We start from the raw sequence: 17580 nt of genomic DNA, 5'->3' as shown, positions 1-17580 counted from the left end.
TCCACATTTTTCTCTCTCAAACAAACCAAACCAAACAGACACACACAGAGACACACACACACAAGTACTGACCCCCTTTGGCAGGCAGGGCCCAACCTGGGCTTGCTGGACAACTGGCAGCAAGGGCAGGACAACCATGGAGAAAGGCAGGGTAGGCTGTTGGTTGCTTCCAGTCTTCTACGGGAGAGGAGGCAGGGCCTGAATTCTGAGATCCTATCAACACTGAAAACAGTTCTGTATTTGGGACAGGGTGTGGCATGTGGTAGGAACTTAATTCTTTGTTAAATGAACACTCAATAGGCGCTTAATAACTATTTGCTGCGTTGACACAGAGTGGGTGCTTCACGGCTCCATGTGGAGGATCCCATGCTGTCCTCCAATTCTAGGGCCTCAGGAATGGGCCAAAAGTATATCCATACTTGGAGACAGCTGTTTCAGGTTTAGGCCACCTGGCCAGAAGCAACGTGAAGTCACGGGGCTGAGTGACGTCACGCTCCAGCCGGTTCTCACGAGAGGGGGCCTGGAGCAGCAGGGCTGGGAGGAGCACGGCGGGAAGGGGGGCGCGGACAAAGGGATCCGCGCACCGCCCCCGTCGGCTCTTGCGCGCTCCGGGGCCGCAAGGCCACATCTGGAATTAATTGCCCCAGCCACCGGAAAGGGGAGGAGAGGAAGGCGGGGCTAGTGGGGGGCCGAGGCGGTGCCTCTCCCCGCCCCCCGCTTCGTACGGGTCCCCAGCCCGGGACGCAGCCAAGCCCGGCGGGAGCCTCAGCCCCAGCCGCGGCCGTCCCGGGGAAGCAGACGCTAAAGCCCCTCCGGCCAGGGCAGGGACCCGGGCCCGCCTAACCAGGTGAGCGTGCGTGGCGAGGGAGCGGCAAAAAGGCGACCCGATCCTCTCGGGTCGCGGGATCCGAGCTGGGGGTGGGGTGGGGGCTGGACGGGGTTCGGGGGCTCACCGCCGCGCGCACGCGCCGCCGTGCTCCGGCTGCGCTGAGGGAGTGGTCGTTGTGCGCCCTCTCAACGACTCCAGGCAGCCCTCACGTCCCGACCGCGAACCCCAAGACTGCACTCACTGCCTTACTCAGCGGCAGGAAGTTGGTGCCGAAAAGGCGGAATCCAAGCGATTTTGGCCGGAGACTAGGAGGCAGGACAGCGTGCCCGGAGAGTTTGGGGAGTGTGTAGGAGGTGGGTAGGGCGCCCCTCTTGGCTGACTCCGGCTGGGCAAAAGGTGCTGTGCGCCACTGTACCTCCAAGCCAAGGGGCGGGGCTCCCAAGGAGGACAGTCGTTCACCATCTGCACATCTGGCTCTCTGCCTCAGTTTCTTGGAGTAGTCTTCTTCAGTTCCTCCGTGGGGATGCGGCTTTGTTCGAGAAGGAAAGGGGACGTGACTGTGTAACTCCGGCGCCTCTTCTTTCCCCTGGAGCCTGGGTGTGGGGAGTGGGTGTAGGCGCGCGTGGCATGGGCCCCACTCAGTCCCGGGCCCAGAAGAGCTTCAGGACCTCGCCCCCTCCTCCGGCACGAGTTGACTCACCCGGGGATTTCCACCCTCTCCCCCAACTCTGTTCTAGTCAGATGCTCCAGGCGCCAGGCACTGAGCCCACGGTCTCCATCGTGGCGCGATGCGGGTGCGACATTCTCGGTGCGGCTGGGGTCTCCCCCGCCCCCAAGTACTCTGTGAATATTGAGGCAAGGCCCATGAGGGACAGAGAGGAGTCTCGCAACCCCACTTGTAGATGTGGAGGTCCCGCGAGTGTGGCTGTCGCAAGAGAGAGGAGGTGCGGCCCCAGGGGCCTGGAGTGTGGATACCGTGCATTCCACCGCCAGATAAGGAGGCTGAGACTGTGACCCGAGGGCGGGGGCGGGTCCTGTCGCTGTCTCCACAGCTTTGCTTGGTAGGGAGGAATGCCAGCAGATCAGGGGCGTCTCCAGCCTCCTTTGCTGTTGTTTGGGCCTGGGCTGAGTTCAGGAGCCTCCACCCTTCAGGACCCACTGGGGCCTCATTCTTTTTTGTTGGTTTTTTTTGTTTCTTTCATCCATCCATCCATCCATCCATCCATTTATCCATCCCACATGTTTTTTCTAAGTACCTTCTGTATGCTAGGTATCATTTACTCATTTAAAAGGGGCTGCAAATGGTTTTGGTCGCCGCTACTTGCATTCTACTGTGGAAGCCAGACAGAAAACTTGAAATATTGTACAATCATACTTTTCCAAATTGCCAAGTGCCGTGAAGATAACAAAGTAAGATGCTGTGACAGAAAGGGCCTGGTGAAGGCGGCTCTAATCAACTGGTGGTCAGAACAAGTGACCGTAAAACTGAAACTTGAAAGATGAGACAGCCATTCAAGGATTTGGGGGAAGGGCATGTCAGGTAGAGGAACAGCAGGAGCAAAGACTCTAGGTGGATGGGTGGGGTTTGGCTGGTAGGAGGTCACTGTGTTTGGAGTGGAATGACCCTGTGGGAGAGTGGAAGGAGGCCAACTGGGCAGGCAGGGGCCAGGCCATTTGGGGCAGTCGGGAGCCATGGAAGAATTTGGAGCTGAGTGACATATTGGAACTCTAAATTAAATGACTTCCCCTGGCTGCTGTATGGAGAATGGCGGTGTAGTGGGTTCCCAACAGCTGAAGAGAAACCAAAAGAAAGGGTGAGAGACTGTGCTAGGACGAGAGGCGCGGGATCAGTAAGTAACCAGGGGAACTTAATCACAGGGCCTGCCTCGTAGGAACTTGAGGGAGGGTCTCCTGGAAGCCATTGAGCTTCTGCCCGCCTTCCTCCTGCCTAATCTCACCCTGAACAATCTTGATCTGTTTCTCTTCCCTTCCCTCCAAACCCTGTCACTTGTCCCTCTTGCTGTGTTTTAGGCCTGGCCATTCCCTAGTTTTGAGCCCAGTGACCTCCCGCTGAGCCTCTGGGAGGGAGTCAGGGTTGCCTTGGTGAAGGCGCTGGAGACAGGCGCTGGGTGTAGCCAGGCCTGGGAACTCGACACAGGGAGGAGATGCAGGCAAGGCATGCCTCTGCCAGCCCCAGCCCTGAGTTGCCTTCCTCTTTCTGGAAAGCACCAACCTTCCTTAAGCTCCTGCTTTATTTTGCAAAATCCTAGTTGGGAAGACAAGATAGTATGGGTCTCAGTTTCCCCTTTTCTAACTAGAAGAGCCACCCCTTGCCGAGGATGCCATGACAGCTCCTGGGGCTGCAGAAAGTGAGGGTGGTGTGCCCCAGTCTTTTCCCTCAGGGAACGAGACAGACTTCTTGGTCAGTTCCTGGGGTTCAAGGGCTGAACCCATTTCTTATTTCCCCAGAAAGTGTCTATAAGTCTTTCTTTGGCTGCCAGATTGGAGAGGATTATGGCCTACTTCAGGGAAGGAGGGGGTGGCCATGGGACACGCCCTGGACTTCTGGCCCCACTAACAAGGGTGCTTCCCAGGCCTGTGATGGGTCTTTGATTCTCAATTTTAAACCCCAGGGAGGGCCCAGGAGGCCAGGGCAGCCTGGGGGCATCTGGTGGGGTGACCAGGCAGTCAGACCAAGTTCAAACTCTCCCCAGGGACAGTCACACAGTTTTAACTCCTCAGAAACAAGTGAGCTCTAGCCTCCTGAAAGGGACCAGATCAGTACTGCTAGCTGTGGAGCGCTCCCAGCTCAGCCAGTCAGATGCAGAGGATGGAAAGCTCAGGCCAATACTTGAATAGCTCAATGACCTGGGATTGAAAATAAGCCAGTCAGGGTGCAGGTTCTTTCTGGCTCAACAGTGGGTCTGGTAGGGCCAAGCCAGCTCCTGGCCAGCGGCAGCAGGCAGAGGGCATCAGGGCACCCGAGGCGCTGTCCTGCACAGGAACAAGGGGCCTCTCTGTGTGGCGATCTGGGCAGGGCGGCATTCCCCGGGGATGCGCACAAGCCCTTCTCTGTTCCCTAACTAGGACGGATGTCCCTTTGCCGAAGGGGAGCAGCTGCCTCTGTCAGACCAAGGTCCAGGGCATCCATCTGAGGGGGCCCTGGGAGGGAGTTGGCTGAGCGACCCCTGAAGTCCCCCATCACCCCAGGGCTCACTAGGAACCAGCCTAACCAGCCTTTCCTGGAACGAGGCTCCTGACACACACGTGGTCCTTGCCAGGCCTTGCCAGACACCTTTCCAGGGACCTAAGGAGGGCTCTTCTGTTGTCCCATCCCCCACCCTCATTTAGCTAATCGCTCGCTCATGAAAGGCAGACACTGCACCAGCTCCTCTGAGACAACCCCCACCCTGCCACCCAAGCTGGAGGGAGGCCATGATGCTGGCCTTGCCTTGCATCGTCCTCTCTGCCCTTCTCCCCGACTGTCTGGGAAACAAATGCCGCCCCCTCCCCGCTCTGGGGGGCCGCACGGCCCCTCACCTCTCACAAGACTTCAGCACAGCTGCCCCATCCTCCCAGCCAGGACCTCCAAGACTGGTCTCCTGTGGCTTGCCTATCCCATCACCACCTTCCTGCCTTCCCCACAGCAGATGTGACTGGGGAGCAAGGACTCCACCCTGTTTGTTCCAGGGGCCTCACATCTGGATTTCATCCTGGCTGAAAGGGGGGTGCCAGCGCCCTGCCTACCCTTCTGGGTCCTCTGTGTAAGGGCAGGGCTAGATGGTGCTAATGAGAGCAGGCTGTTGGGAATCTTGCCTGGCTGGCTCAGTCAACATCCCCTCCCAAAAGATTGGGTGGAGAGCACCTAGTCCCAAACAGTGTGTGGCAGGGAAAAGGGAGCTAATAATACTTACTGAGCGCTTGCTATGTGCTGTGGGTACCTCAGGCATCATTCAGCAGGACTTTCCTGTCACCCCTGTGAAGTGGGCTGTCTTCTCCCCATTGCATGGATGAGGACATTGAAGCTGTATGTCGACTGACTTGCCCAGATCCCACAGCATGTCAGGTGGAGTGGGGCTGAACCCAGGATTGCCTTCAAGGTCTATGTCCTTTAAGATGACATGACCTCTGGGATGCTGAAACCTCGGGGATGCCCTGGTGTCTCCCCAAAACTTTATCTGGGGAGCACCCATGGCCTCAAGGTTATACCTAGCCTGACACCTAGGGCAGTGGGTGGTGATGAGCAGGACATGGTGCTATCAGCAGCAAGCATCTCTCTGACCTGGGCTGGCAGATAGCACAAAGCCCGAGGCAAGCCCTCTGGTCCCTGCCCACAGCTTGCTCTCCGGGTAGGTGGACAAGGATTCTGAAAGTCCTCTTTGTGTCCTTCATGCCATTTGGGGCAGCTTCTCAGAGACAGTGTAGCCTAGATGTTATAGAGGCTTTGGAGCAGGTCTCTTTGGCTCTGCCACTTACTGACTTTGAGACTTTGGGAAAGAAAATTGACTTCTCCAGGTTTCCCATCTGTAAAGCAAGGGATCATGAAAATTCTGACTTCAGTGTCCACTCAGTGAGGAGAGATGGTGCTGGGACTCGACGCATGGATGTCCAAAGTCAGAGCCCAGACAGCAGCCACCGCGCTGACCTATCTGTTCTCTTCTCCCTGCAGCTCTGGCCGCTCCATGGCCCCGGCCGGCCACTGAGCCCCACCATGGGCAACCTGTACTCGGAGTACTTAAGCACCACTAAGGTCCAGGAGCACTATAATTACACCAAGGAGACACTAGTCATACAGGAGACATACTCCCGCCAGGTGGCCTCAGCCCTCATCATCATCCTGTGCTGTGCCATCGTGGTGGAGAACCTACTGGTGCTCATCGCCGTCGCTCGAAACAGCAAGTTCCACTCGGCCATGTACCTGTTCCTGGGCAACCTGGCGGCCTCAGACCTGCTGGCAGGCGTGGCCTTTATAGCCAATACCTTGCTCTCAGGCCCTGTCACGCTGCAGCTGACGCCTGTGCAGTGGTTTGCCCGTGAGGGCTCAGCTTTCATCACACTCTCCGCCTCTGTCTTCAGCCTCTTGGCCATCGCCATTGAGCGGCAAGTGGCCATTGCCAAGGTCAAGCTCTATGGCAGCGACAAGAGCTGCCGTATGCTGCTGCTTATTGGGGCCTCATGGCTCATCTCACTGGTTCTTGGTGGCCTGCCCATCCTTGGTTGGAACTGCCTGGGTGACCTGGAGACCTGCTCCACCGTCCTGCCACTCTACGCCAAGCACTACGTGCTCTGTGTGGTCACCATCTTCTCTGTCATCTTATTGGCCATCGTAGCTCTGTATGTCCGCATCTACTGCGTGGTCCGCTCCAGTCATGCCGATGTGGCCGGCCCACAGACACTGGCCCTGCTCAAGACGGTCACTATCGTGCTAGGTGTCTTCATTGTTTGCTGGCTGCCTGCCTTTAGCATCCTCCTCTTGGACTCTGCCTGTTCCGTGCATTCCTGCCCTATCCTCTACAAGGCTCACTACTTTTTTGCTTTCGCCACTCTCAACTCACTGCTCAACCCTGTCATCTACACGTGGCGCAGCCGGGACCTGCGGCGGGAGGTACTGCGGCCACTGCAGTGCTGCCGGGGGGCAGCGGGGGTGCAAGGACGGCGGGTTGGGACCCCAGGCCACCGCCTCCTGCCCCTCCGTAGCTCTAGCTCACTGGAGAGGGGCACCCACATGCCCACGTCGCCCACAATTCTGGAGGGCAACACAGTGGTTTGAGGGACAAATGGCTGACAGCCAGACCATGGCAGAGGGCCAGGGGACTTCAGACAGACACGTGGGGCTGCCGATCAAGATGGCCTACTCCACAAGCCTGGGTTGATATTGAAAATCTTTCATACCTGGGATGGCCAGCTGAAGCACTGACCAGTTGGAAGGCAGAGCTGCAGCAGGGTCCTGGAGGCCAGTGCAGCGACTGGAGTGACCTCTTCAGAACTGGACCGCGAGAAAGTTGGGGAGACCTGGAAAGGGCCTGGGTGACAGCAGGCAGGCACTCAAGAGGACATCAGGGCAGGAGCAATTCACAACCTGGTACAAAGGATTTTATTTCACGACTGTCTGATCCTCCACCCTGTGCCAGATGCACCTCTGAATTTACCCGCCTTGTCAGCTTCTCCTGGCAACCTCAGGCCACTTTCCTGGAACCACTGTCCCGAGGGGCTGGAGGCCTCCTTCCTGACCATCTGCGCAGCCCCAGCTAACAGTTCCCCGGGCACAAATCCACAGCTTCCCCAAATTATACCAGCTGACACTTTGGCCCCTTCTTCCCTTTCCTCTTACTCCACGGGACGTCAGGAAACCATGGGTTGGAGGGGGAGGAGGGGACTGAACCCCATTTTCAGACCTCATTGGCCAGTTGCACTATTTGGAGCACCAAGGGCTAGAAAAACCTCTCCGGGGTGTGGGGCTGAGGAAGCCTCCGGGTCTCTCAGTGGAACAGGATGGAACTTGAGAAAGTTCTGGTGGAGCTGTTAGCCCCAGACCCTTCCACCCCCCACAACAACCACCTCCAACCCCAGGTGAGGTACAAGGTCTCCTGAGGCGGGGCAGCCTTGAGCCCACTGTGCCTCCTTTCAAGTTGTATTGAATGGAGCAGGAAGTGGGGGTGCTGAGGACGTTTGTGGGGGCTCTCCCCCAACCTGCCCCAGAAGGACTTTGCTAAATCCTGTGGATAGAAGGGTAATTGCGGTACAAACATATATTTACACGTGTCTGTCAGTGTCTGTGTGTGTCTGTGTTTGCGTATGTGATGCTTGTGACCCCCTGTCCCCATCATGTTTCCCCGGAGTGGATGCTATTCTGTCTCCTTATGTCTGTGTTGAAGCTGCCAAAGAGGGGTCTGGCCCCACACAGACCCCTTTATAATCGCTGGCTTATTTCCCCACTTGAGAGCTGGGCTGCTGCTCACCTTGGGGAAGGAAACCTCATGCCTCAAAATGATTTTTTGTGAATGCAAAGGCTGGGAGGGTCTTTGGTGGGGGCAAGGAGCCAGTTGGGGCTGTTCTCCCCTCATTCAGCTCCCCAGATGCCCCTCCAATGTCTTGAGACAAGGCCCAGGCCAATAAACGGTTCAGCTTATCTTTCTGATGCCTGTGTCTTTTCAGGTTTAAGGTAGTAGTTCCCCCATTAGCGCCCTGTGTCTGGGGGTGAATGGGAGGGAGGAGGGTAGCTGCTGCACAGTCAACTTGCCACCTTTTGCCAGCCTCCCATTCCGTGCCCCAACCCTAGCCCTGCCCAAACCAGGGTTGCTGTGGCTCCTGAGAAAATGGGATCATTTCTCCAGGACAGTTGTCTGAAGCTTCCCTGCTTTCCCTCAAAAAAAGATATGGTGGGTGGTGGGGTGGGGTCCCCCTTCCCCATCACAAGTACACATTTTTCCCTGGGAGCTGGAGAGATGATCTTGAGGACTGTGGGCCCAGATGACGCTTCAGAGCTCTGTATTCCTCAAAGGAATGACTGGCTAAGTACTTTCCAGGCACGAAGATGTGAATCCTCAGGGGGGGCAGGAGTTACGATAAACTCCTTTTATGGAGATGCGGGCTCAGAGAAGTTAAGTGAGTTGCTCAGGGTCACAGAGCAGTTGTAGCAGCACCTGTCTGGATTTCAATGCAGGTGGGCTGATTGAGAGCCTGCCAGCTCTACCACTGGGCCAGAGAAAGGATCCTCAACAACCTCTTTGCCATGGAAATGTGAGCTGCCAGCCCCAGCCAGCCCCACGGAGAACCAGGAGAAGCCCAGATGGAACACAGACACAGGGCCCAGTGGCTCCTTTGAAGGTCCGAGCTTTGATTGGGAACACGGAGCCCCGAGCTGAAGCCTCACCCAGCAACACCAGCACAAATACTAGGGCAGCCAGTGAGAGAGGAGTGAGGCAGACAGCAGCCAGAGGCCAATGGAATTCCCCTTCCTCCAGCAGTGCAGAGACAACCTCTCTTTGGAAGCCTGAGCCCTCCCTGAGATTGGGAGGAAGAGGCATAAGCCAGGAGAGAGCTGATAAATTTCTCCCAAGTACCCATGTGCTTCCTCTCCTCTAGGCCTTTGCTAAAATGCCACCTCCTTGTAGAAACTTGCCTTCTTTCCTCTCTGTCTAGCCCTTTACCTGTTTATCACCTGGCAGTGTATTATATAACAGTTTATCTGCCTTCCCCCAGTAAAATATGAAAACCTTGAAGATAGGATTGCATCCGTGTTATTCACCACTGTGTCTCTAGCATGTGAAACAGCACTTGGCATGCTCTCACCACAGGGCCTTGTACCTGCTGTTTCCTCTGCCTGGAATGATCTTCCCCCAGACACCCTTGTAACCCTTCCTCCTCCAGATCTATATTTACATATCACAACCTGGGTGAGGCCTCTGGCCTTCCCATGCACAAGTTTCTTTTCCCCTCTGCCTTTCCTGCTTCATGCTGTTTATTTTCTATCTCCCCCTTTAGGATGCTAGTTTCATGACAGCAGGGGTTGGTGTCTGTCTTCACTCCTTGGCCCCAGAACAGTGACTCGCACATAGTAGGTACTCAATAAATGTTTGTGGAATGAATGAAAGTAAGAGCAAATGATGGTCATTTCAGTAAGTGTAAAGTGCTGTGAAGAAAAAATAGTGGAAGCAATGGTTCTGAGGTACTCAGGCACTATCATCAGTACTCTAACAGGTAAGGAATCTGAGTTACAGAGAGGTCAAGTGAACTGCTCATGGTTACATAGCATGTGAGTGGAAGTGTCAAGATTTGAACCCAGGCAGTCCTGGATTGAATATTACAATCCCGTCTGATCCTCCTCAATATCCTGAAGATCTACTTTACTGAGATCTCAAAACTTGGGGCCTAGAATGGAAGGGACCAACCCTCAGTGATGCAAGATGACTTTTATCTCCTTTTCCCTTGATGAGGCTGTTGGATATTAGGAAGCACCAGAATCATCTGAAAGAACTTGTCAAAATGCAGATGCTTAGTCTCTGCAGTGAGTGATTCTGATTGAGTAGGTCTGGAGTGACCCCAGCAATGCACGCTTCTCACCAAACTCCAGGCATTGTCTTGGGACCACAGTCTTAAGAGAAGTTCTAGACTCTATAATCTCAGTAGAGCTTTCTGCATTGATGGAACTATGCCATATCTATCGTGCACACTTGTGGGCAGGAACTGAATTTTAACTTTAATTAATTTAAATGTAAATAGCCACATGTGGCCATTAAAAATTCAACACTGAATCTGGTTTTTGCAGCCTCTGGGCAGCTGAACTTTCTTAGCATATGCTGCCAATTCAACAAAAATTCATCTCACCATATTATTATGAATGACATGTCACTTCATGATTTTTGGAACATTTCTTTCAATAATGATATCAAGATTAGGCTTGGCTGCAAATGACAGAGGACACAAAATACTGGTAACTTAAGAAAGAGAAATGCGTGCCTGACCCTTGGCTGGAGACTTCGTCTACAAACATTGAATAAGTGGACTCTGAGTCTTGGGAGGAAAAGAAAGAAAGAGAAATGGATTTCTCATGTAAAAGGGTTTCAGAGGAAATTGGTCCTGGGTAAGGACAGATGCCTACTTGTTAGTATCCAGGTTCCTGTTTATCTGTCTGTCTGTCTGTCCCTCTATCCATCCATCCATCCTCTTAAATTTATCTACCTTTCACCCATCCATCCACCTAAATACTTTGTTTCCTAAGAACAAGGCATTCTCCTATATAACCTCAGTAAAATTATCAAAGTCAGGAAATCTACAAACCTTAACTTGTCTCATTACTGGCCTTTATAGTAGCAAAAAAAATCCCAGACAACTTGTTGCATTCAGTAATCTTTTCAGTCTCCTTCAATCAGAGAAGTTTCTGAACTTTTATCTTTTGTGACCTTGGCATTTTAAAAAAATATAGGTCAGTTACTTGGTAGAATGTCCTTCAACTTGAATTTGTCTGATGTTTCCTCATGATTACATTCAGGCTATGCATTTTTTTTTTTTTCCGCGACAGAAATAACAACAGAAGTAATGTGTTTTTCTCAATTAGTCTCATTTACTTGTCATGCTAACTTTGATCACTTGGTGGTATCTGCCAAGCTTCTCCACTTTAACCTTACTATTTCCGCCCTTGTAACTATTAACTATCTTGTGGGGTAGTACTTTGAGACTCTGTAAATAGCCCGTTACTTATCAAACTTTTACTCCGTTAGCATCCATTCTTGTCTGAATCAATTATTACTCACCGGATATCTTTAAGAAAATTGGAGGGGATTACATCATCATTTCTTTGCAGATAAGCCACTTTTTATCTTCAGAAGAAAGCAACACTTTTTTTTTCAACTTAACCACAATACCATGATTATACTTATTAAAAGTACCAATCAGTGTTAAAATTTCCCCATCTGTCTGGATTAAAATCTACATTCCTTCAAATTCTTGTTATAATTTTACTCTTATATGTTAAACCTCCTACGATCATCTAACCACTGTTTTCCTTTTTAACATATTTATTTGAATGGAATGCAAATAAGGCCCTCACATGGCATTTAGTTAGTGAATTTCTTAAGTATTATTTAACATCCTTTCCTTGTTAAACTGTAGGTTTAACCACCTATTTAACCTTGTTTCACTGAGGTTTAATAATTCATTTGTTGAAGAAACCAAGTTGTTTGCCCTGGAGAGTTTCATAATTTGGCATTAATTGATGGCATCTCATATGTCCTGTTCTCTTCCCCAGTCTGATTTAACACATTGTTGACCGGCAATTTTATACAAAAGCTCTCCCATATCACTGGCTATTTTTTCATAATTGAATATGGAAATGAAACAATTAAATAAACTTCAATATACCTTGTTTATACATAATGTATTGAAATGAAACTTTGTATATATCGTCTATTATAACTTTTAATTACTTTTTTTTGGTATGATAAACTGTATAGCATTCACCTACAAATTTTTTTGTGGCTGGTCAACATTAAAATTGATAGTTTTGACTTCACTTCTTCGTAGGTGGTGCTGGAAACTTCCAGCAGGAGGATATGATGATATCTGGCTGCCTCTCTCTTTCACTGATGGCTAAGACTAATCAGGGATTCAGATGACATTAGTCTGATCCCACCTTTGTTCCCTGATGGTATGATCATCATTAATGATCATAAATAACAACTCACTGTTGCCTGGACCCATCGTTGCATGAGCAGTCTTCAAAGGGTTTCTAATTTATCTTCCCATCCTCAAATCCTGTACTTTCCCAAAATTCAGACATCTGGTGTTCATCACCTTCCCCTAAATGTCTTGTCCAAGATAAGTTAAATCTGTCAGAAAGGGGAAATAAACTTGGGTGGATGTGATTTATTTCTAGTGGTAATCGTGGTGTAAGTGTTGAGTGCATTTTCTGAAGTAAATAAAAAAAATAGATTTGAATTTCAAATCAACACTTGACAACCCAAGTAGACTTTGGGACAAGTCACCTAACAAGCCTCAGCTGGTTTCATCATCTGTAAAATGGATGTATTAATAATCCCAACCTGGAATGCAAAATGGTACTTCCACTTTGGAAAACAGTTTGGCAGCTTCTTACAAAGGCAAACATAAACTTGATATATCACCCAGAAATTTGACTCTAGGTACCTACCCCAGAGCAATGAACACGCATGTCCTCACGAAGAATTGTATGCGAATGCTCAGAGCAGGAATTTTCTTTATAACCCTAAAGTGGAAACAACTCAAATGTCCATCAGCTGGTGAATGGATAAATAAATGTGGTTCATCCATACAATGGAATAAAATTCAGCAATGAAAATGAACGAAATAGTGATATACACGATAACATGGATAAAACTTAATTATGCTAAATAAAAAGAGCCCGACACAGTGTAATGGGATCACACATGTTGCATGATTCCATTACATCAAATGCCATAAGGGGCAAATCTATGGAGACAAAATATGGATTAGTGATTGCCTGGGGCTGGAGGTAGTAACAGGGATTAACTGTAAATAGCCATGAGGGCTTTTATTGGGGTGACGAAAATATTCCAATACTGGATTGTAGTGATAGTTGCACAACCTGGTAAATTTACTAAACGCCACCAACTTTTACATTAAAATATGTGAGATTTTTGTGGTATGTAAATTTCCCTCCAATAAGCTTGTTAGAAAAGAACCCAAACCTCTTGAAATATATATTGAATGCCCTATTTTATTCCTACCTTCAGAGATCTCACATTCTAGACAGTCTATAAAAATAAATGTATAATACAATGTTAGAAAGTTTCCATTATGGAAAACAGTATGGGTTCCTCAAAAGATTAAAAATAGAACTATCGTATGATCCGGCAATCCCACTTCTGGGTATACGTCCAAAGAAAATGAAAGAGATATCTGCACTCCCATGTTCATTGCAGCATTATTCATAGCAGCCAAGATATGAAAGCAACCTATGTGTTTGTCACTATGTAAATGAGTAAAAAATGTGATACATACAGAATGGAATATTATTCAGCCATAATGGAGGAAATCCTGCCATTTGCACCAAACCTGGAGGACAACATGCTAAGTGAAATAAGCCAGACACAAAAATGCAAATATTGTATGATCTGATCTCATTTATATATGGTATCTAAAAAAACTGAACTCACAGAAGCAGAGTAGAACAGTTGTTGCAAGGGGTTGGGGAATGTGGGAATTGGGGAGATATTAGGGTATAAACTTTCAGTTCTCAGATAAATAACTTTCTGAGGATCTAATGTACAATATGGTGATTATAGTAACACGTATAATTAGAATTTGCTAAGACAGTAGTGTTCTCACTATACACAAAAACTGGTAACTGAGCTGATGGAAGTGTTAATTAGCTGGATTGTGGCAATCATTTCACAATGTATACATATATCAAATCATCATGTGGTACACGTTAAATATATGCAATTTTTATACCTATTATACCTCAATAAAGCTGGGAGAAATTGTGTCTTAACCTTTCACAAGTGGGAGCTTGTGAAAAAATACAGCTTCCTGGTCTCTGCCAGGGCCCAGAGAATCTAATTCCAGGGCCTAGGACTCAGCATTTTTACTCTGCACCACTTCTGATGTGAACCATGCATGACTTACAGTTTTCAAAATGCTGGTTTGAGGGCTCAATTTAGCTGTAAGGTATTGCCTCGAGGAACTATAGGACAAGGTCATTGCTTTGTTACTTCCTGTGGCTGAATCTGAATCAGCCATTCTCATCCAGGATGATTCTCACACCCCCATGGGACATTTGGCAATTATGGAGTCATTTTTGATTGTCCCACCTGGGGGTGGGAGTGCTAGTGGCATCCAGTGGATAGAGGTCAGACATGTTGCTAACCGCCCTGAAATGCACAGGACAGTCCCCATGACAAAGGGTTATTCAGTTCCAAATGTCAGTGGTGCTCAGCTTGAGGAACAGCGTTCGCCCCTCTAACTCCTTCCATCTGGTCAGCTGGTTCAGGACTCCTAGGAGGCCGCAGCTGAAAGAGTGAGGAAACTTCTAGAGACTCCCCCAAACTCTCTTTGCCAGGGAGTTTAAATAACTTGGTGATTGCCTTTGGAGAGGCGGTTGTGGTTAATTAGTGGTTATTTCCAGGTAGGTGGTGCTTCACGTGAAGTGTCCCTGATTTAATGGTCAGGGCAGGCCCAGTTCTCCTCCCTGCTCTGTGTGGTGTGGACGATTTTCTTTGTAGTCCAGGAGAAGACGCTGTTGTGCTTTTTACTTCTTGTGCCAGGAGGTAGGTGACTCTTCTCCAGGTGTAGCCACAGTTTTTCTTGAGGGCCTGGTGGCTGTCATGGCTGGGAGCCATGGGTCCCAGGCAGGGTGATGTGAGGGTTGGTGGACTGAGGGAGGCAAGGTGGGACATACACAAAAGTCTATGGAGGAAGGGAGAAAGGAAGCCCACGCTTGAAGTAGGTGAGAGAAAGGGGGTAAGTACCCTGGTGATGTATTAAACAACTTCAGGGGATAATATGCTCTTTTATGCCTGGCTTTTTTTACACAGTCTAATGTTTCTGAGATTTGCCTGTAGTTTTGCATGTAGATTTGTCTTTAGTTGTAGAGTGCTCATTCTTGACAATAAATATCAAGATTCTGCAAACTAAGGCCCATGGGCCAAATTCACCCCACAGCTTGTTTTTGTATAAACTGTCAGCTAAGGATGGTTTTTACATTTTAAATCGGTTGAAAAAAAAAAAAAACAAAACATTTTGTGACATGTGAAAATAGCATACAACTCAAATTCAAATTTTAGTTTTAATAAAGTTTTATTAGAACACAGCCATGCCCACTCATTTACAAAATCATCTGTGGCTGCCTTCACACTACAATGGCAGAGTTGAGTTGTTGTGACAGAGAGTATGGTCCACAAATTCTAAAATATTTATTATCTGACCCTCCACAGAAAAAGTTTATGACCCCACTGTATAAATAGGTAACTGTCGTCTTTACTATTGGTGTTAGATATTTACATGGCCTTAGGTTGTAGGCTATTGTGAATAAAGCTGCTGTGAACATTTTTGTACATGTCATTTGGTGGATATGAGAACACATTCCAGAGCATGCATTCCGGGAGTGGAGTTGCTGGGTTATAGCGCAGGCGTATGTTTAGCTTTAGTAAATAAAGCCAAATTGTTTTCCAAAGCGACTGTACCGTTTTGGACTCCCCCAGCAACACAGGAGAGTTCTGGTATTGCTAACACTTGCCAATTTTTCTTTTTTTCATTATAGCCATCCTGGTGTGGGTGGGTGTGGGTGGGAGCTGATATTACCTTGAGGCTTCCTTTTGCTTTTCCCTGATGTCTAATGAAGTCAAACAGCTTTCCATATGAGTCTTGGCCATTTGGATATCCTCTTTTGTGAAGTGCCTGTTCAGCTTTTTTGTCTGCTTAAAAAAAGAGGGATTTGTCCGTCTGTTTATTAATTTGAAGTTCTATATGTATTATAGATATGAGTCCTTGATCAACATATATGCGTGACTTGTCTTTAAGGGGTACCTTTGTTTTTTATTATTTTTAAAGATTTTATTTTCAGAGAGAGGGGGAGGGAAGAAGAAAGAGAGAGAGAGGAACAATGATGTGTGAGAGGAACATCAATTGGTAGCATCTAGCACGCCCCTAACTGGGGACTGGCTGGCAACCCAGGTATGTGTCCTGACTGGGATCAAGCCAGCCACCTTTTAGTTCGCAGGACGGCACTCAATCTACTATTCCACACCAGCCAGGACTGGGGCATACCTTTAATAAACAAATTAATTTTAATATGGCCTAACATATATTTCTGTGCTTTGTGATCTGTTAAAGAAACACTTGTGTAGCCCAAAGCCACAGAGATGTAGAACATAGATGTTTTATTTTAACAGCTTTCTTGACTTTGCTTTCCCATTTAGATCTGCAAGATGTTTGGAACTGAATTTTGTATATGGTTTGAGGTAGGGATCAAAGTTCACTTTCTTCCGTATGGCCATCCAACAGACCCAGCACCATTTATTGAAAAGACCATCTTTTCCTCACTGCTCTGGCAGTTGTTTTTGTTTGACATAAATAACTTAGCCACATGTTCCAGCATTCAAAAGGGCAAAAAGATATTCAGAAAAATTCCTCTTCCTGCCCACAGCTTCCATCCTGCTAGTTAACATTCCTTATCTCCAGGAAGTTATCTGCTTCTTTCCCAAGGTTTTATGTATGGACAAGTAAATACAAATAATTGTCCTGTCCCTGTTTTTTTATTTTTTACATGAACAGCATGCTATGCATTCTGTTCTACATCTCTGTTTTATTTTCACTTATAGATAGAAAGCAATCTCTATGATGTTATGTCGGAAAATACCCTTTTGTTTTTTGTTGTTTTGGGGTCTGTCACTGTACAAATAGAACAGAATTTCTTTAGCTAATCATCACTGATGGAGAACTAGGATTTCCCCCCTTCTGCTACAGGCAAGGCTCAGCGAATAGCTGTGTCTGCTTCTCATTTTACACATGCGGGTGAGTGGATCTTAAGAGAAATTCTTGGAATTAGAATGGCTGAATAAAAGAGGGTGTGTATTTGTTTTTCAATGGACATTTGCAAACTGAGCTTTTAATGTTGAGGACCCTTTGAATACACTCTAAGTCTTTATTGCATGCCAGCTATATCCCGGACACTTTGCTGGGTGTACATGGGGGTATTGGTGACATAAACGATCACCCCAAAATATGTGATTGCCAGCTTAGGTACAGGCCCTGAGAGAAAGAGCTGTAGTTCTAAAAGCCTATCAGATACCTGGTAGGGCTGGAAGAGGCAAGGAAAGGCTCCTTGAAGGATAGGATAGTTAAGACTAAATAGGAAGAATGATTAGAGATTCTCCATGTATGAGAAGTGGGCACAGAGCAGCAGGACTTTCCAGGCTATGAGAATAGCAAGTGCAGAAACCTTGCAAAAAGTATCTATGGCTGCATAAGAAAGTCCCACAGTTTCATGGTTTAGAACAATACCCATGTATTATTCCTCAGGGTTTCTGTGGGTTGGAGTTTTGGAAGCAGTAAAACTGAGTAGCTCTAGCTTGAGGCCTCTCAAGAGGGTACAAATACTGGCTGGGTCTACAGTCATCTGAAGGCTTGACTCGGGCTGGAGGAGATACTTCCAAAGTGGCTGTTTCACTGAGCTGAGAAATTGGTTTCTCTTCTCATGGGCCTCCCTGTAGGGCTGCTTGAGCATCCTTACAACATGGTGGCTGGCTTCCCTC

The 17580-nt window shown here is 48.4% G+C and overlaps 2 protein-coding genes and 1 long non-coding RNA gene across 6 annotated transcripts in view; 2 read left to right on the top strand and 1 right to left on the bottom strand.

Moving 5' to 3' along the window:
• Window positions 1–113: 113 nt before the first annotated feature.
• LOC149999829 (uncharacterized) lies at window positions 114–1595 on the bottom strand. 2 transcript variants are annotated; one of them, XR_016513565.1, is made up of 3 exons: window positions 1530–1595; window positions 954–1358; window positions 114–222 (listed from the first exon to the last, which is right to left on the bottom strand). It is a non-coding gene; the product is annotated as an uncharacterized LOC149999829 (long non-coding RNA). The 2 variants fall into 2 exon arrangements; XR_016513566.1 differs by having other exon boundaries at window positions 114–177.
• On the top strand, window positions 781–7136 carry S1PR2 (sphingosine-1-phosphate receptor 2). Of its 3 annotated transcripts, none has more exons than XM_090289536.1 (2): window positions 781–847; window positions 5499–7136. In XM_090289536.1, the coding sequence occupies exon 2, from the start codon at window positions 5541–5543 to the stop codon at window positions 6597–6599; it is 1059 nt and encodes a 352-aa protein (XP_090145662.1). In that variant the 5' UTR covers window positions 781–847; window positions 5499–5540; the 3' UTR covers window positions 6600–7136. The 3 variants fall into 3 exon arrangements, with proteins under 3 accessions (XP_090145662.1, XP_090145661.1, XP_090145663.1); XM_090289535.1 differs by lacking the exon at window positions 781–847 and adding an exon at window positions 1732–1773; XM_090289537.1 differs by lacking the exon at window positions 781–847 and adding an exon at window positions 2529–2679.
• DNMT1 (DNA methyltransferase 1) overlaps window positions 792–17580 on the top strand; it is a 68935-nt gene continuing 52146 nt past the window's right edge. The window contains exon 1 of the mRNA XM_090289534.1: window positions 792–847. The gene's annotated coding sequence lies outside the window, so the exon portion shown is untranslated. The remainder of the gene's footprint in view (window positions 848–17580) is intronic.

Source organism: Furipterus horrens, unplaced genomic scaffold, assembly GCF_987537825.1.
Source record: "Furipterus horrens unplaced genomic scaffold, mFurHor1.1.pri manual_scaffold_10, whole genome shotgun sequence".
NCBI lineage: Eukaryota > Metazoa > Chordata > Mammalia > Chiroptera > Furipteridae > Furipterus > Furipterus horrens.
This window is presented reverse-complemented; position numbering and strand designations above follow the sequence as displayed.